Below are 13,343 nucleotides of genomic sequence, written 5' to 3' on the forward strand. Positions count from 1 at the left end.
AAAGATCGAGAGATCTGCCCACCCTCTCCTTTGCAGACAAAACCCAGATATCGGGCGGGGGGGGGGGCGCACACGCATGCGTGCACACACAGGGGCGTGGCCTGGTGGGGTTTGCCTTATCTCCTTTGTGACGGTATCCCAGAAGTGAGGACCTTGGTTTGGGGGCATGGGGGGAGGTGTGGCAGTATACAGCATGGTCCTTCTGGTAAGTGAAAACACAAGGTGAATTCTGTGAATTCTGAATTCAGACCCCAGAATAATGGGGTAACGAGGCATTTCCTGCCATCAGACCTGAGGTTCTGTAGGCAAGGCTGTCGAGGCTGACTGAGGCTAGGAGGGTGTCAAGGAGGGACAGAACTTGGTCTGTAGGGAGAGGCTTCAGGTTCACAGAGGAGAGAGACTCAGGTGAAGGTACTGACAGAAGAGTGAGGGAATCCTAGAAGTGATGGGGTCCAAGGCTTGAGACCCTGAGATACCTGGACATAATTGACATTATCTATGTCACTTATTTCTTCTTCTAGTGTCACAGGGAAGTGAGGGATTTAGTGTGAGGGGCATATGGGGACCACTGGCCACTAAGTAGAAGATGAACAACCCCACACTGCTGATTTCAGACTTGAAGATCCAGGGCAGGTTTGTCAGGCAAACTGAGGCTTCTCCTCACTTATTTCTATGAGGAAGGTAGAAAGAGGAGATATTTTGTTTTTGAGGATTCAGCTACCATTCAGGAGAAGGTTTCCTAGCCCACTAATTGAGCCCAGTGAGGACACCACTAAATGAGGACTAAGGACTCAAAGAGCCCAGGACAGGGAGGGCCCCAGAGAGCCATCACCCTGAGTATCTCTGACTAAGGCACACCTTCATTTCCCCCTTTTGAGTTGTGGGGACTTTCAGATGTCATCTTTTAAAAAGTAGAACTAATGGGGCCCAGGCCATATCAAGTTAGTGTAATCTGGCCCTAAAATTGAACTGAGAGGCCTCCCATCCAGAACGGGATGGCTCATAGTGGCAGCCCTTGCTACCACCCCTAAGTTCTAAACAGGGCTGGCAGTCCACAGCCTAACTCTTCCCCTAAATACTTCCACAGAGTTCTCCAAGAACAGGCTGAAGAGGAGAAAAGTCACCTTGTGTGTACCTACCCCACAGTCATTTTGATAAACTGCAGAGACAGCCTTCGGAAAATAAAGCCAAGGCATAAACTGCCTGGTGAAGGGGCAGTACACCTTCTAAGTCTCTCTTCCTAGTAGCCGAATCACTTCCACTCCTGCCCACCATCTGGCCTCTGCCAACATGACTCACAATCAGAATGATGACCTCATTGAAAATCTCAGCGAGGCCCAGAGTGGTATACAGGAGTCCCAGGTGCTCTTAAAAGACGAAGGAGAACTCCCTTCATCTTCTGTTCCTTTGGGGAATACTTCCCAGTGTACACAGAGCCCACCTGCTGCTGGGCCTGATTGCACCAGCAAGGATCCCATCACCACTTTAGACATAGTGTGCGTAAGACCTGATGAAAGTACCAACAACCAAACTGTGGAGGAGTCAACCATCTCCAAGCCATCAACCTCCAAGAAGAGATTACGCGCACATTCGCTAGCTAAGAAAGCAGGTTTATTAGAACAATTCCTCCTGCACAAATATAAGATGCAAAACCCCATCACCTTGGAAGCCATGCTAAAGGTTGTCAATGAGAAATACAAAGACCAATTCCCCGAAATCCTCAGGAGGGCATCTGAGCACATTGAGATTGTATTTGCAGTTGATGTAAAGGAAATAGATCCCATCACACACTCTTATGCCCTTGTTAGTAAAATGGACCTTCCACACAATGGAAAGGTCTATAGGGGTAAGGGTTTCCCCAAGACCGGTCTGCTGATGGGTATTCTGGGTGTCATCTTATTGAAGGGCAATCGGGCAACTGAAAAAGATATCTGGGCATTCTTGAATACAATGCGTATCTTTGATGGGAAGAAGCACTTCATCTATAAGGATCCCAGAAAGCTCATTACAAAAGAATTTGTGACGCTGAAGTACCTGGAGTACCAGCAGGTGCCAAATAGCAAGCCTAGTTCCTGGGAATTCCTTTGGGGGGCTAGAGCTTTTGCAGAGACGACAAAACTGAAAATTCTTGAATTTTTAGCCAAGGTCAATAGCACTGAGCCCAGTGCCTTCGGGTCCGTATATGAAGAAGCTCTGAGAGAAGAAGAGGAAAGAGCTCGAGCAGTCTATGAGCCTGTGGCTGGCTGTAGTAATGAGGCCAGTTCACAGGCTATGGCCTCATGCAGCGACATTAATGTCCCACTGTAAAGTTTTTTTTCCTTCCCATTTACAGAAGCTACCAAAACATCACAACAGGAAATGGCTGGGAAATGTGAAAGAACCCCAAAATAAAGTAGCTGGTTGAACAACATGAAGACAAATAAAATGGGCCATCCTTGGTTTCTTGTGTCTCTTGATTTCTCCACCCCCCCCCCCTTCTTTTTTAAGTAAACGGGTTTTTATCTTGAAAGGGTAATCCAGAACGTAGGAGAAACTGAATTTTGGAAAATTAGATACATTTCCCAAACATTTTAAGACAATCTGTTTTGGGGAAGACCCTGTGATAGTACTGGGTATGCTCAGAATTTTGTTGTTCTGTGTTTCTGAATCAATCTTGACTCACAGTGACCCTGGGAACCAATGGATAGCAAGAAACAGCACCATACTAAGAATGTTATGAAGTAGATGTTGAGGTAACCTGTAATTACAACAGTCAAAGAAAGTAAAAGTCCAACAAATAAATGCAGTTTGGGAGCAAGGTCCTTCAGTGGGAGGAAGAAGAAAGTTGAGTTAAATCATGGAAATGGTGAGCAGGTATCAGACCATGCCCTCAGAAATTCCTCTGAGATTCTAGGTGTTGTTGTTTGTTGTTGTTATTATGTGCCGTCGAGTCGCTTGCGACTCATAGCGACCCTATGTACAACAGCCCTAATAAACTCCGCTCTGTCCTGTGCCAGTCGCACTGTCTCTGACACTCCCATCCCAATTATCCCAGTTACTGAATCAATCCACCTCATAGAGGGCCTTCCTCTCCTGCGCTGTCCCTCTACCCTCCCAAGCATGATGTCCCTCTCCAAGGACCAGTCTCTCCTCACAACATGTCCAAAGTATGTTAGACGGAGCCTCAGTATCCTTGCCTCCAAGGAGCCACCCGGTTTAGCCCTTTCCAGGACAAATCTGTTTGTTTTCCTAGCAGTTCATGGAATTCTCAATACTCTTCTCCAGCACCACAGCTCTCTGTCCAACTCTCTGATGCATAACAAGTGATTGCGAAGACCATGGCCTGTATCAGACGCACCTTAGTCTCCAGAGAGACACCATTGCTCTTCAGTACTTTGGAGAGGTCCCTAACAGCAGACTTTCCCATGGCAATGGGCCTTTTAATTTCCTGGCTGCTGGTGCCAAGAATGTTGACTACAGAGCCAAGCAAACTAAAGCTGTGAACAATCTCAATCTCTTCACCATCCATCCTGATGCTGCCAATTGGTCCAGTGAGATTCTAGGTAAATTAGCAAATAGTCTTTACCTGGGATGGGAATGTATGTTGTTCTTTGTTCCTTTGCTTTTTCTTCATACAGTTGAACATAGAGAATAACCAATGTGTTTTTCACACAACACACCTAGAGATTATCTGAGAGCTAAGGGTGATGGAGGTTAAGAGCCCAGAATCTACTGGCCTGGTACTCTCTGCCTTGGGTTGGAATAGCCAGAGCCCAGTTCATTAGAGGGCATTTTAATTTTAGTATTGTGAGTGAGGAATACATGTGGTCTGGGTATTCTATTGGTAATCAAAAGGTTCTAAGTTTGAGTCCATTCTGAGGTAACCTCAGAAGAAAGGCTTGGTAAATCAGCCATTGAAGACCCTATGGAACACAGTTATGCTTTGATATATAGTCACCAGGTGTTGGGATTGACTGAATGGTGACTAGTAGTTTTTGTGAATCAAACTCTAAACCAAACCCCTCTTACCACGTCAGTTCCAATTTATGGTGGCACTTCTTCAGGTTTCTGAGGCTGGAACTCTTTCTCACATGGAGTGGCTGGTGGATCCAAACTGCAGAGAGTTAGAGATTTGGACTGAAGTGCAGCTGGGAGGATGGGAAGAGTTCTTTCTTGATAGGCATTCTAGGAGTTTTGCATTTCATCTTCTGGAAGAGAGATTATATACAAATGAAATGGCAATTATGTCATAGGGAAGAATCAACTTAGCTTTACTAAGGAGGATTTTAAGCTGAGTTTACATCCTTTGAGAGCAAAGTATGCTGTCTGACATGTTCGGGATTTGGAAAAAAAAATAGTAGGGGCTTACATGGCATTAATTATACCACCATATCATCATAATAAGGAGGTCTAGTCTGTAGGGAGTCGCAATGTTAACTCAAGGGCCGAGCTCAAATCCACCAGCAGCTCCCTGGAAGAAAGGTGGACAATCTCCTTTTGTGCAGTTTACAGCCTTGGAAACCAGGGGAGAATCAGCTATGTGGAAGGTCCAATTTGTTGGCAAAGAGTAATAGAGACTAAATCATCGTAATGATAAATACCATTCATTAGAAGCCCAGTATTTGTCAATTGTCTTGCCAGGTACTGTTCATCCAGTATCCATCACTCCTATAAGATAATAGTTCTGATTTCAATTGTCTGATGAAAACCTTGTAAAATGCCCCAAATCACATAGTGGTAAATGACAGAGCTGGGTTGCACCCTTGCCGACCTTGTGTTGCACACTTGTGACCTTACATATCTCAATTCAACTCTCACAATTACAAAAGGTGTTTCAGGTGAATGAAAATCCTACAGCCAAAGTGTATTCCCTGGGTGAAGCAAATGGTTCAACAATCTGCTATAAACGTCAAAGTTGGCAGATTAAGGGAGCTCTAATGGCCTAGTCGCTAATAGCTGCACTGCAATCCCAGAGGTATGTGGTTCAAGTTCGCAAGATGCTCTGCTGGAGAAGGAGGGGAAATCTCCTCCTGTACCAGTCAGATACGATTTGACAGTACACACACACACACACACAAATAATAAAATTTAAAAAAAATCTTTTTAAAAGTTGGCAGATTAAACCTACTTAGAGACGCCTTGAAAGAAAGGCATAGCAATCTGCTTTCAAAAGGTTACAGTCTTGAGAACCCCAGGTGACAACATTTTAATTCTGCAACACATGAGGTTACCATAAGTGGAAATTGACTCGAGGGCAAATGGTTTGGTCTGGTTTGTGGTTAGAAGGGAAGCAGGCCCAAAGCAGGAAAGGGAATTTAAGAATAAAGAAAATTAGGGGAATGACTTGAAGGCTTATTTGCCTAGAGTTTGCTACCACTAGCCCCAGGTGCCTTTGAAAGCTGGCCATGCCAAGGGACTGGCCATTTTTTTTCCACGTTCACTTTCCCACATTATTGAGCCCTTTCCCAGGATGCCTCACTGCCCATCACTGGACCTGGACCAGCTTTTGCTTCCTTCTCTGAGGTGGCACATGCCCCCAGTGAAACAGATGGCCCAGAGTCACTGCCCAGTTCCTGACTGACAGCCTCTGACTCCGACTTGGAGGTCACTTCCTTCACTTTGTCATTTTCATATTTCTATTCACATGGTAACCTGGAGCCCATTCTTTTATGTATTCTTTCCTCCTTTTGATGGTTATTTTTCTAACGCTATTCCTTTTGATAGATAATTTAAGAGAGTTCTGTACATGAAGTTCTGAGAAACACCTAAGTTACTCATTTATTTGCGTGTGGTAGGTTTAAAAGTAAATTATATTTTGGAGAATCAAATTGGGAAAACATCTATCTTATTTTGTGGTCAAAACCAAGATAGCATGGCATCTTGTTAGACATCATTTTAGGAGGGGGAATGCGAAGTTCTATCAGGTTATCTATGACTATAAATCTGTTATTCTATGAAATTAAATGATGCAGACCTAGATTTGCTGAATTTAAAGCATAAAATCCCAAGAGTCCACAATTAAGGTTGCATAGTGGAATGTACTTGGGGTGGTGGGAGGGGTACAGGGGGATTGTGTACCAGGGAGGGAGTCTTTCTTTTACTTTTGAAAGAGAGGAGCGAACTGGGGGCTGGGGGAGAGAGGTGGGTGAGTAGAGAAGTGCAGCAATGAATGAATGGAAATCCAAATTATCTGTAAATGTTCATTAAAATTATTAAAAAAAAATGTATATACTGAAACTTGAACTTCAAAACAAAAAGTTGCAAATAGAAATTCCACTACTGGGAATATACCCCAGTTATATAAAGAGACCATAATTGCCAACCAAGTAGATATAAGAACACCTATGTATACTGCGGCTTTGGTTGCAATAGCGAAGAGTTGGAAACAACCTAAGTGCTAAGTGCCCATCAACAAACGAATAGATAGAGAAGCTGTGGTATATTCACACAATGGAATACTACGCTGCATTGAAAAACAAGAAACTCATGAAATAGAAAATGGGTGACCCTGGAGGACCTTATGCTGAGTGAAATATCTCAGTCACAAAAGGACAAATACTACATAGTGCCACTGTTGTAAAGCGAGACTGACATCGGAGTTGGGGAGACAAAATGTATACTGCATTGAAACTGATGAGGGACAGAACTGTTTAGGAGGAAGATATGACTAAGTACTATTGTTATGACAAGAGTTCAGAATGAAAGCTGCATAGTGGAGTGGATGGGTGGGGGTATTATTGTATAATAATGAAAGGGTTTTTGGTGTTTTTTTTTTATCTTTCAAAGACAAAAGTGAAGTGGGGTAGAGGGGTGGGCATGGAGGAAAGTGTGCAACAATGAAAGAATAGAAATCCAAAATCTCTGTAAACTTCCATTAAATTTTTTTAAAAATAAATAACAATACCTCAAGGGAAAAAACTATTTTGGTCCTTATAGGATATAAGCTAACTTGGTACATCTTAAAGATGTCACTGTGCAGACAGCATCAATGAAGAGGGAAAATAAAAAGAGATGCAATGTTGGAATATAGCCTAGCCTATATAAACTTCAAGCAAAGTTTGCATATTAGTGCTAAGCTTCTGATATGTATCACTTGCCCTCATGATCCCTTGTAATATAATGAAACAATAAAAATATTTTTATATTCTATGACTAGAAAAATATAAAACCCCCAAAAGAAAATTGACTGCCTTTGATTGACTATAGGTTCCTGAGGCTATATATCCTTGCACATCTTTCTCATGTGAAGTTGCTGATGGACTCAAACTGCCAACCTTTTGGCTGATAATACAGCTCCTTACCCACTAAGCCACCAGAACTCCCTCACTACACCACCAGGGCTCTTTAATCAATACGTAGGATGAACCATGTAACTGCAGCCAGGAAATCAAGAGACAAATTGCATTGGGAAAGTCAGCTGTGAGGGACCTCTCAAGAGTACGGAAGAGCAACGACATCAGGCTTGAGACTAAGGTGCGCCCGATCCGGGCTATAGTCTTTGCAATTACGTGCTATGCATCAGAGAGTTGGACAGTGAATAGGGATGACAGAAGGAGAACTGATGCCTTTGAGTGGTGGTGCTGGAGAAGAATGTTGAATATACCATGGACTGTTAGGAGAACAAACAAGTTTGTCCTGGAGAGGGTGAAGCCAGAATGCTCCTTGGAGTCAAGGATTCTGAAGCGTCGTCTGACATATTTTGGGCATCTTGCAAGGAGGGACTGGTCCTTGGAGAGGGACATCATGTTTGGGAGAGTGGAGCGGAGGCACAGAAGAGGAAGACCTTTGACGAGATGGATCAATTCTGTGATTGGGATGGTGGGAATGAGTGTGTTGGAGATGGAGAGGCTGGCACAGGATAGAGCGGCGTTTAGGGCACTTGTACGTAGGGTCGCTATGAGTTGCAAGTGACTCGATGGCACATAACAACAACAAATAAATTGGCAGTTTGATCTCACCCAGAGGCACTGTAGAAGAAAGATATAGTGATACGATTTCTTAAAAATTACAATCCAGAAATCTCAGAGAACCCTAGAGAGTGCCGCATCCCAAGCCTGCCGCCATGGCCGCCTACCAGCTCGTGCTCATCCACCATGGCGAGAGGTCCTGGAACCTGGAGAAGAGCTTCAGCGGCTGGTATGACGCCGACCTGAGCACGATGGGGCTCGAGGAGGCCAAAGATGGTGGACAAGCGCTGCGAGATGCTGGCTATGAGTTTGACAACTGCTTCACCTCAGTGCAGAACAGAGCGATCCGGACACTCTGGGCAGTACTGGACACCATGGACCAGATGTGGCTGCCAGTAGTGAGGACCTGGAGCCTCAATGAGTGGCATTATGGGGGTCTGACTGGCCTCAATAAAGCAGCAACTGCTGTCAAGCATGGTGAGGTCCAGGTAAAGACCTGAAGGCCCTCCTGTGACATCCCACCAGCACTGATGGAGCCTGACCACCTGTTCCCACTCTAAGATCCTTTGAAAGGTCACACTGTACAGATAGCAATATTTTCTTTACATCCAAAACCATCCTACATTTCACCCTTCACCCGGGTCTCCTCTGTGTAGCCACCTGGCAAATTCTCTGTCTGACCTTCTAACCAGCTCCTCACAAGCCTTTTCTGAAGAATGTGCCCTCTTTCCAGATGGGAAACACAAATCAGAGTCAAATGACCTCCGACTTTGGGGTTTCCACCAGATGGCTGCTGTTCCACCATGTCCCATCCCACCCCCCCACCCCCCACATTGCAACTACTGAATTCAGTGCAGTGTTCACTGGTGTAGCCCCTTGTTGCTCCCAAGTCTATTCGTACAGCTTTCCTCAAAATTTACTTGTCCATGGTCTTGCCTGTTTATCCTTTCCTACCAATGATGCCTAGTGTCTGAGCTATAAAGTACAGCAACAGGATACCCTAGTCACTGTCTAGCCCACTTCTGATGCTCTTCAACCTGAATTAAATATGTCTATTCTGTGCTTCTTTGCCAAATTTCCCATCCCTTCTTATTCTTAGGATATAATCCTAAGAATAAAATCTGCTAGCCTAGTGGGTAAGGAGCTTTGCTAGCAACCCAAAAGCATGTGATTCCAATCTACTACCCACTTTACAGGAGGAAGATGGTAAATCTCCTTATGAGCAATTTACTGCCTCTGAAACCTGCTAGAAGGTCAGCTGGAGAGTCGGTTCTGACTTGAAGGTACCCTACAAAAACAAACACGACCCCAACATTAGAGGAAAATCATATTGTTGTTGTTGTTGTTGTTGTTATGTGTCATCAAGTTCACTAGTTCTGAACACCATAGCTATGAACAGTAGTCCTAGCCCTAACCCTGAACCCTGCCCAATCCTGAGGAAATCTTCACCATCTCTGACACACCTGCCCCCGTTATCACAGTTACTGTGTCAATCTGTCTCATCCAGGGTCGTCCACTCCTACTCTTGCAAGCATGATGTACTTCTCCAAGGATCCTCCTGGCAACATGGCCAAAGTATATGAGACAGAGCTTCAAAATGCCTGTCTCAAAGAAGCAACCTGGTTTCACCCTCTCCAAGCCAGACCTGTTTGTTCTCTTGGCAGTCTTAGGACCAGGATTTGTTTTATTTTAAAAAATCATCACAATTCATATATATCAGACATAGTCTCATACTTCATTTCCTTTATTCCTCACAACAGACCAATGAGGATGTTAGTATTTTTTTATACCCAGTTTTCAAATGAGAAACTAGACTGAACTCAAACAACACCCCAGACAGTTATTTAACAGGTGGTTATCTTATTGGGTACCATCGAGTGGGAACCAATTCATCGCTGGCCCTCCAGCACATTTTCAGAGGCAGTAATTTCACAGGAGAACACCTATCCTAACTCGGGGCAGCTACTGGATTTGAACTGCATGCCTTTGGAATTGCAGTGAAACTTCTTACCACCACGCCACCTTGCAGTTGTTGTTAAGTGCCATCAAGTCATAGACAATTCATAGCTACCCTATGAACAAAAGACCTGAACACTGTATAACTTCGGTTGTTTCTCCACGTTCATAGAATTTTTAGAGGCAAGCCATTTTGGAAGTGGATGCCACTCCTACTTCTAAACTTGTTTTAATCAGGAAGCTCCACCAAACAGTGTCCACTATGGGTAAACATTGTCACATTTGGCATATCAGTGTCACAGTGTTTAGCATCACAGCAACCATGAGTTACCTCTGTACGGCAAGTGGACACACCGGCTATACCACCTAGAAGAATGTTTGACAGTAAACAGCTGGTGAATTTGAACCTCACGCTATTGGATTGGCAATGCAACCCACTCCTTACCCAATTGGCCATCAGAGTGCCATATGAACAATTCTACTCTTACCTATATACTTAGAAGATTTGAAAGCAGTGGTACAAACAGAAATATGTATACCAATGTTCATTATAGCCCTATTTAACATAGCCAAAAAGTGAAAGGAGCCCTAAAAACCATTAGCAGTTGAATAAGCAAAATGGGTATATATATGCAATGGAATACAACTCAGTCATAAAGGGAAATTAAGTACTAATAGATGTTACAACATTAATTGAACCATAAAAACATTATGCTGAGTAAAATAAGTAACAAAAGAATGAATACGGTATGATTCACTGATATGACATATCAAGAATAAGCAAATGTACAAAGAACAAAATGTATTATGATTACAAGGATGGAAGGGATTTGTAGTGATGGGGAATTTGGAAAAGATTATGGGTGATGGTTAATATAATTAACTATGAATAACTGATAACCCAGAATTGTATACATGAAAACTGTCAAATTGTGAAACATGTTGCTTCTGATGGTCTTTGGTATTACTTGCTATGCATTAGAAAGCTAGATAATGACTAAGGGTGATAGAAGAATTGATGCCTTTGAATTGTGGTGCTAGAGAAGAGTCTTGAACATACCATTGACTGTCAAGAAAGCAGGCCTGTCTTGGAGAGAGTGAAACCAAGCTGCTCCTTGGAGGCTAGAATTTTGAAGCACTGTCTTACAGACATTGGACATGTGGCCAGAAGAGACTGATCCTTGGAGAAGGACATCATTTGTGGAAGCGTAAGGTGCAGGAGCGGAAGACACTGGATGAGATGGATAGTGACTAGGGAAATGGGAAGAGGGTAGGTGTGTCAGTGTCAGTGAGATTGGTTCAGGACAGGGCAGGCTTCAGAGCCTATGACTCATTATGAGTCCCATCAACTTGAAGCCACAAAACAACAACAGTATTTGCTTTTTGAGGATATCTTGGTTGTTTCAAGTTTTTTTTTAAATGATGAGTAAAGGTACTATAAACAGCTTTGTGTAGATTTTTCATGGACATGTTTTCAACTCATTTGGGTGCATAATTAGGAATGTAATTGCTGAATCATTTGTTAAGATTATGCTTAAGTTGGTATAAACTGTCTTACAACATAGCTACAATATTTTGCATTGTTACTAATGATGATTACTGGAGCTCTGATGTCATAATCTGCAGTGAGCTATACAGCTAACCTAGAGAGAGATTGCTAGACATAGAGGATGGAGGGACAGATGGAAGAGAGAGAAACAGAAGATTTGTAGGGGTGCTGGTGAAAAAATGGTTAAAGTTGCTAAACAAAAGGTCTGCATTTTTAACCCACCAGAGGACAACAGTGTCTGCTCTGATAAAGAGGACAATATTGGACATCCTATAGGATGACTTCATTCTGTGTTATAGGATCCTTATGAGTCAAAATTGACCTGATAGCGATGACTTTGGCTTTTGTTTGGTTTCACTGTGCATGCCTAGGTAGTAAAAATAGTTCATGCACTCAGGTGGTAACTGTAAGGTTAGAGATTTGAGTTTACCCAGAAGCATATAGGAAAAAAAAAAGGCTTGGTGATCTACTTTAAAAAACTCATCAGCCATCAAAATGACTATGGAACACAATTCGACTTTTACATGGAGTTGCCACTAGTCACTTGCACAGTATTTTTTTTAAATTCTCATTATATAGGATGCTTTGTTGTTTTAGTTTAAATTTATAATTCCAGAATCTATATGATGATGGCAGGCACATCTTCTTTGATGATATTTCCCTCAGGATTTTTGTCCACTTTTTAATTTATTTTTCTTTTTTAATTTGTTGTCATGAGCTTAGTTTTTAATTGATGAGCTTTCTGTACACTTTTTTTATCCTCTGTCAACTATGCTAATTGTCATTTTTGCCCCCTCAGTCTGCAGCTAGTCTTCTGTTTTCTTGACAGTGCCTTTCTCAGAGCATTCATTTCAAATTCTAATGGGGCCCAACTAATCAATATCTTTAATGTGTTGTGCCATTGATGCTCCATGGAAAGCCTTTCCTATGGCTGTGCCCTGAGAACTGACTTGAAGCTGCCCCTTGCAAAGCTGTGAGTTGCAGGGAGGAAGTTGCCCGTATGTTTCCCAGAAATCCATTCGTGGCTTCCAACGGCCAGTGGGGCACCGAGGTGGGCATCGGACCACCACCCCCTGTGCTCTCCTGTGCGGACAGGGGCAGCGCCAAGCTCAAGGGCACCCCAATTGTGCTTCGACATTGATCACTTGTGAGTTGGAAAGCTTTACATATCACCTTTGATGGTTTTAAAGTTGGTTTTTGACTAGCGTTAAGGTGCTAGATGTATTCGTTTTATTACTTGTATAAAATCCAGACTAAGAAACTTCTAGGACTTGATTCTGGCAAAAATGGTGTGCTGAATACTCCTAACGGAGTACTTAGTATTGTTATGAACGCGCTTTTGTTGTGGAGAACTTGGGGTGTAGAACCAGAGCAGACTGGGGGCCGAGTCCGTCACTTCCGCATAGCCACCAAAATGGCGGGCGGGTGGTTTAAATGACGCCACAGCGCAGGATAAAAGCAGCCAGGCCTCTCATGCTTTATGGTCTCCCAAACGTAATGGAAGCTTAGATGTGAGTGATTTTGACACCATAGCATTGTGCTTTGAGTTTTGCCATTCGAAACAGACCAGCCCAAACATGGAGCCCAAATTTTCCCTCAGGGGACGTTTTGGCTTCGAATGGGGACGCACCAGTGAGGAGGAAATGGCGCATGGAGCAACAGGTGGATTCGAACTGCCTGCTAACAAGGCTTTGATGCAATTGCAAAGATGTATGGTTCGAATCCACCTGCTTGCTGATAGTCGGGAGAAGGATGGACTATCTCCCTCCTGTTCAAAATATGACCTCTGAAAACCCACTAGAGGGTCACCTATAAATTGGGTGATTTTTATTTATTCTGACTGGATGGCACACAACTACAGGCTACGAGAGCTGTCTAAATTTTACTTGTATGAATTAAAATTATTCTTTAAGTCAAACTTGATGTGATATTTTAACCACAAAAAAAGATGG

General features: G+C 43.2%; 1 protein-coding gene and 1 pseudogene across 1 annotated transcript; both read left to right on the top strand.

Moving 5' to 3' along the window:
* Positions 1-1,290: 1,290 nt before the first annotated feature.
* LOC102859130 (melanoma-associated antigen B3-like) lies at positions 1,291-2,307 on the top strand. Its single transcript, XM_006885091.1, has one exon. It carries the CDS (start codon positions 1,291-1,293, stop codon positions 2,305-2,307), a length of 1,017 nt encoding a protein of 338 aa, XP_006885153.1.
* A 5,734-nt stretch (positions 2,308-8,041) lies between these two features.
* LOC102859528 lies at positions 8,042-8,446 on the top strand (annotated as a pseudogene).
* The last annotated feature ends 4,897 nt before the right edge of the window (positions 8,447-13,343 follow it).

This window comes from Elephantulus edwardii, unplaced genomic scaffold, assembly GCF_000299155.1.
Source record: "Elephantulus edwardii isolate Elephantulus edwardi_28Jun2011 unplaced genomic scaffold, EleEdw1.0 scaffold00040, whole genome shotgun sequence".
In the NCBI taxonomy this organism is placed as follows: domain Eukaryota; kingdom Metazoa; phylum Chordata; class Mammalia; order Macroscelidea; family Macroscelididae; genus Elephantulus; species Elephantulus edwardii.

Excerpts from the sequence above, each read along its gene's own strand:
- LOC102859130 (XM_006885091.1), top strand. The coding sequence starts at position 1,291 with ATGACTCACAATCAGAATGATGACCTCATTGAAAATCTCAGCGAGGCC.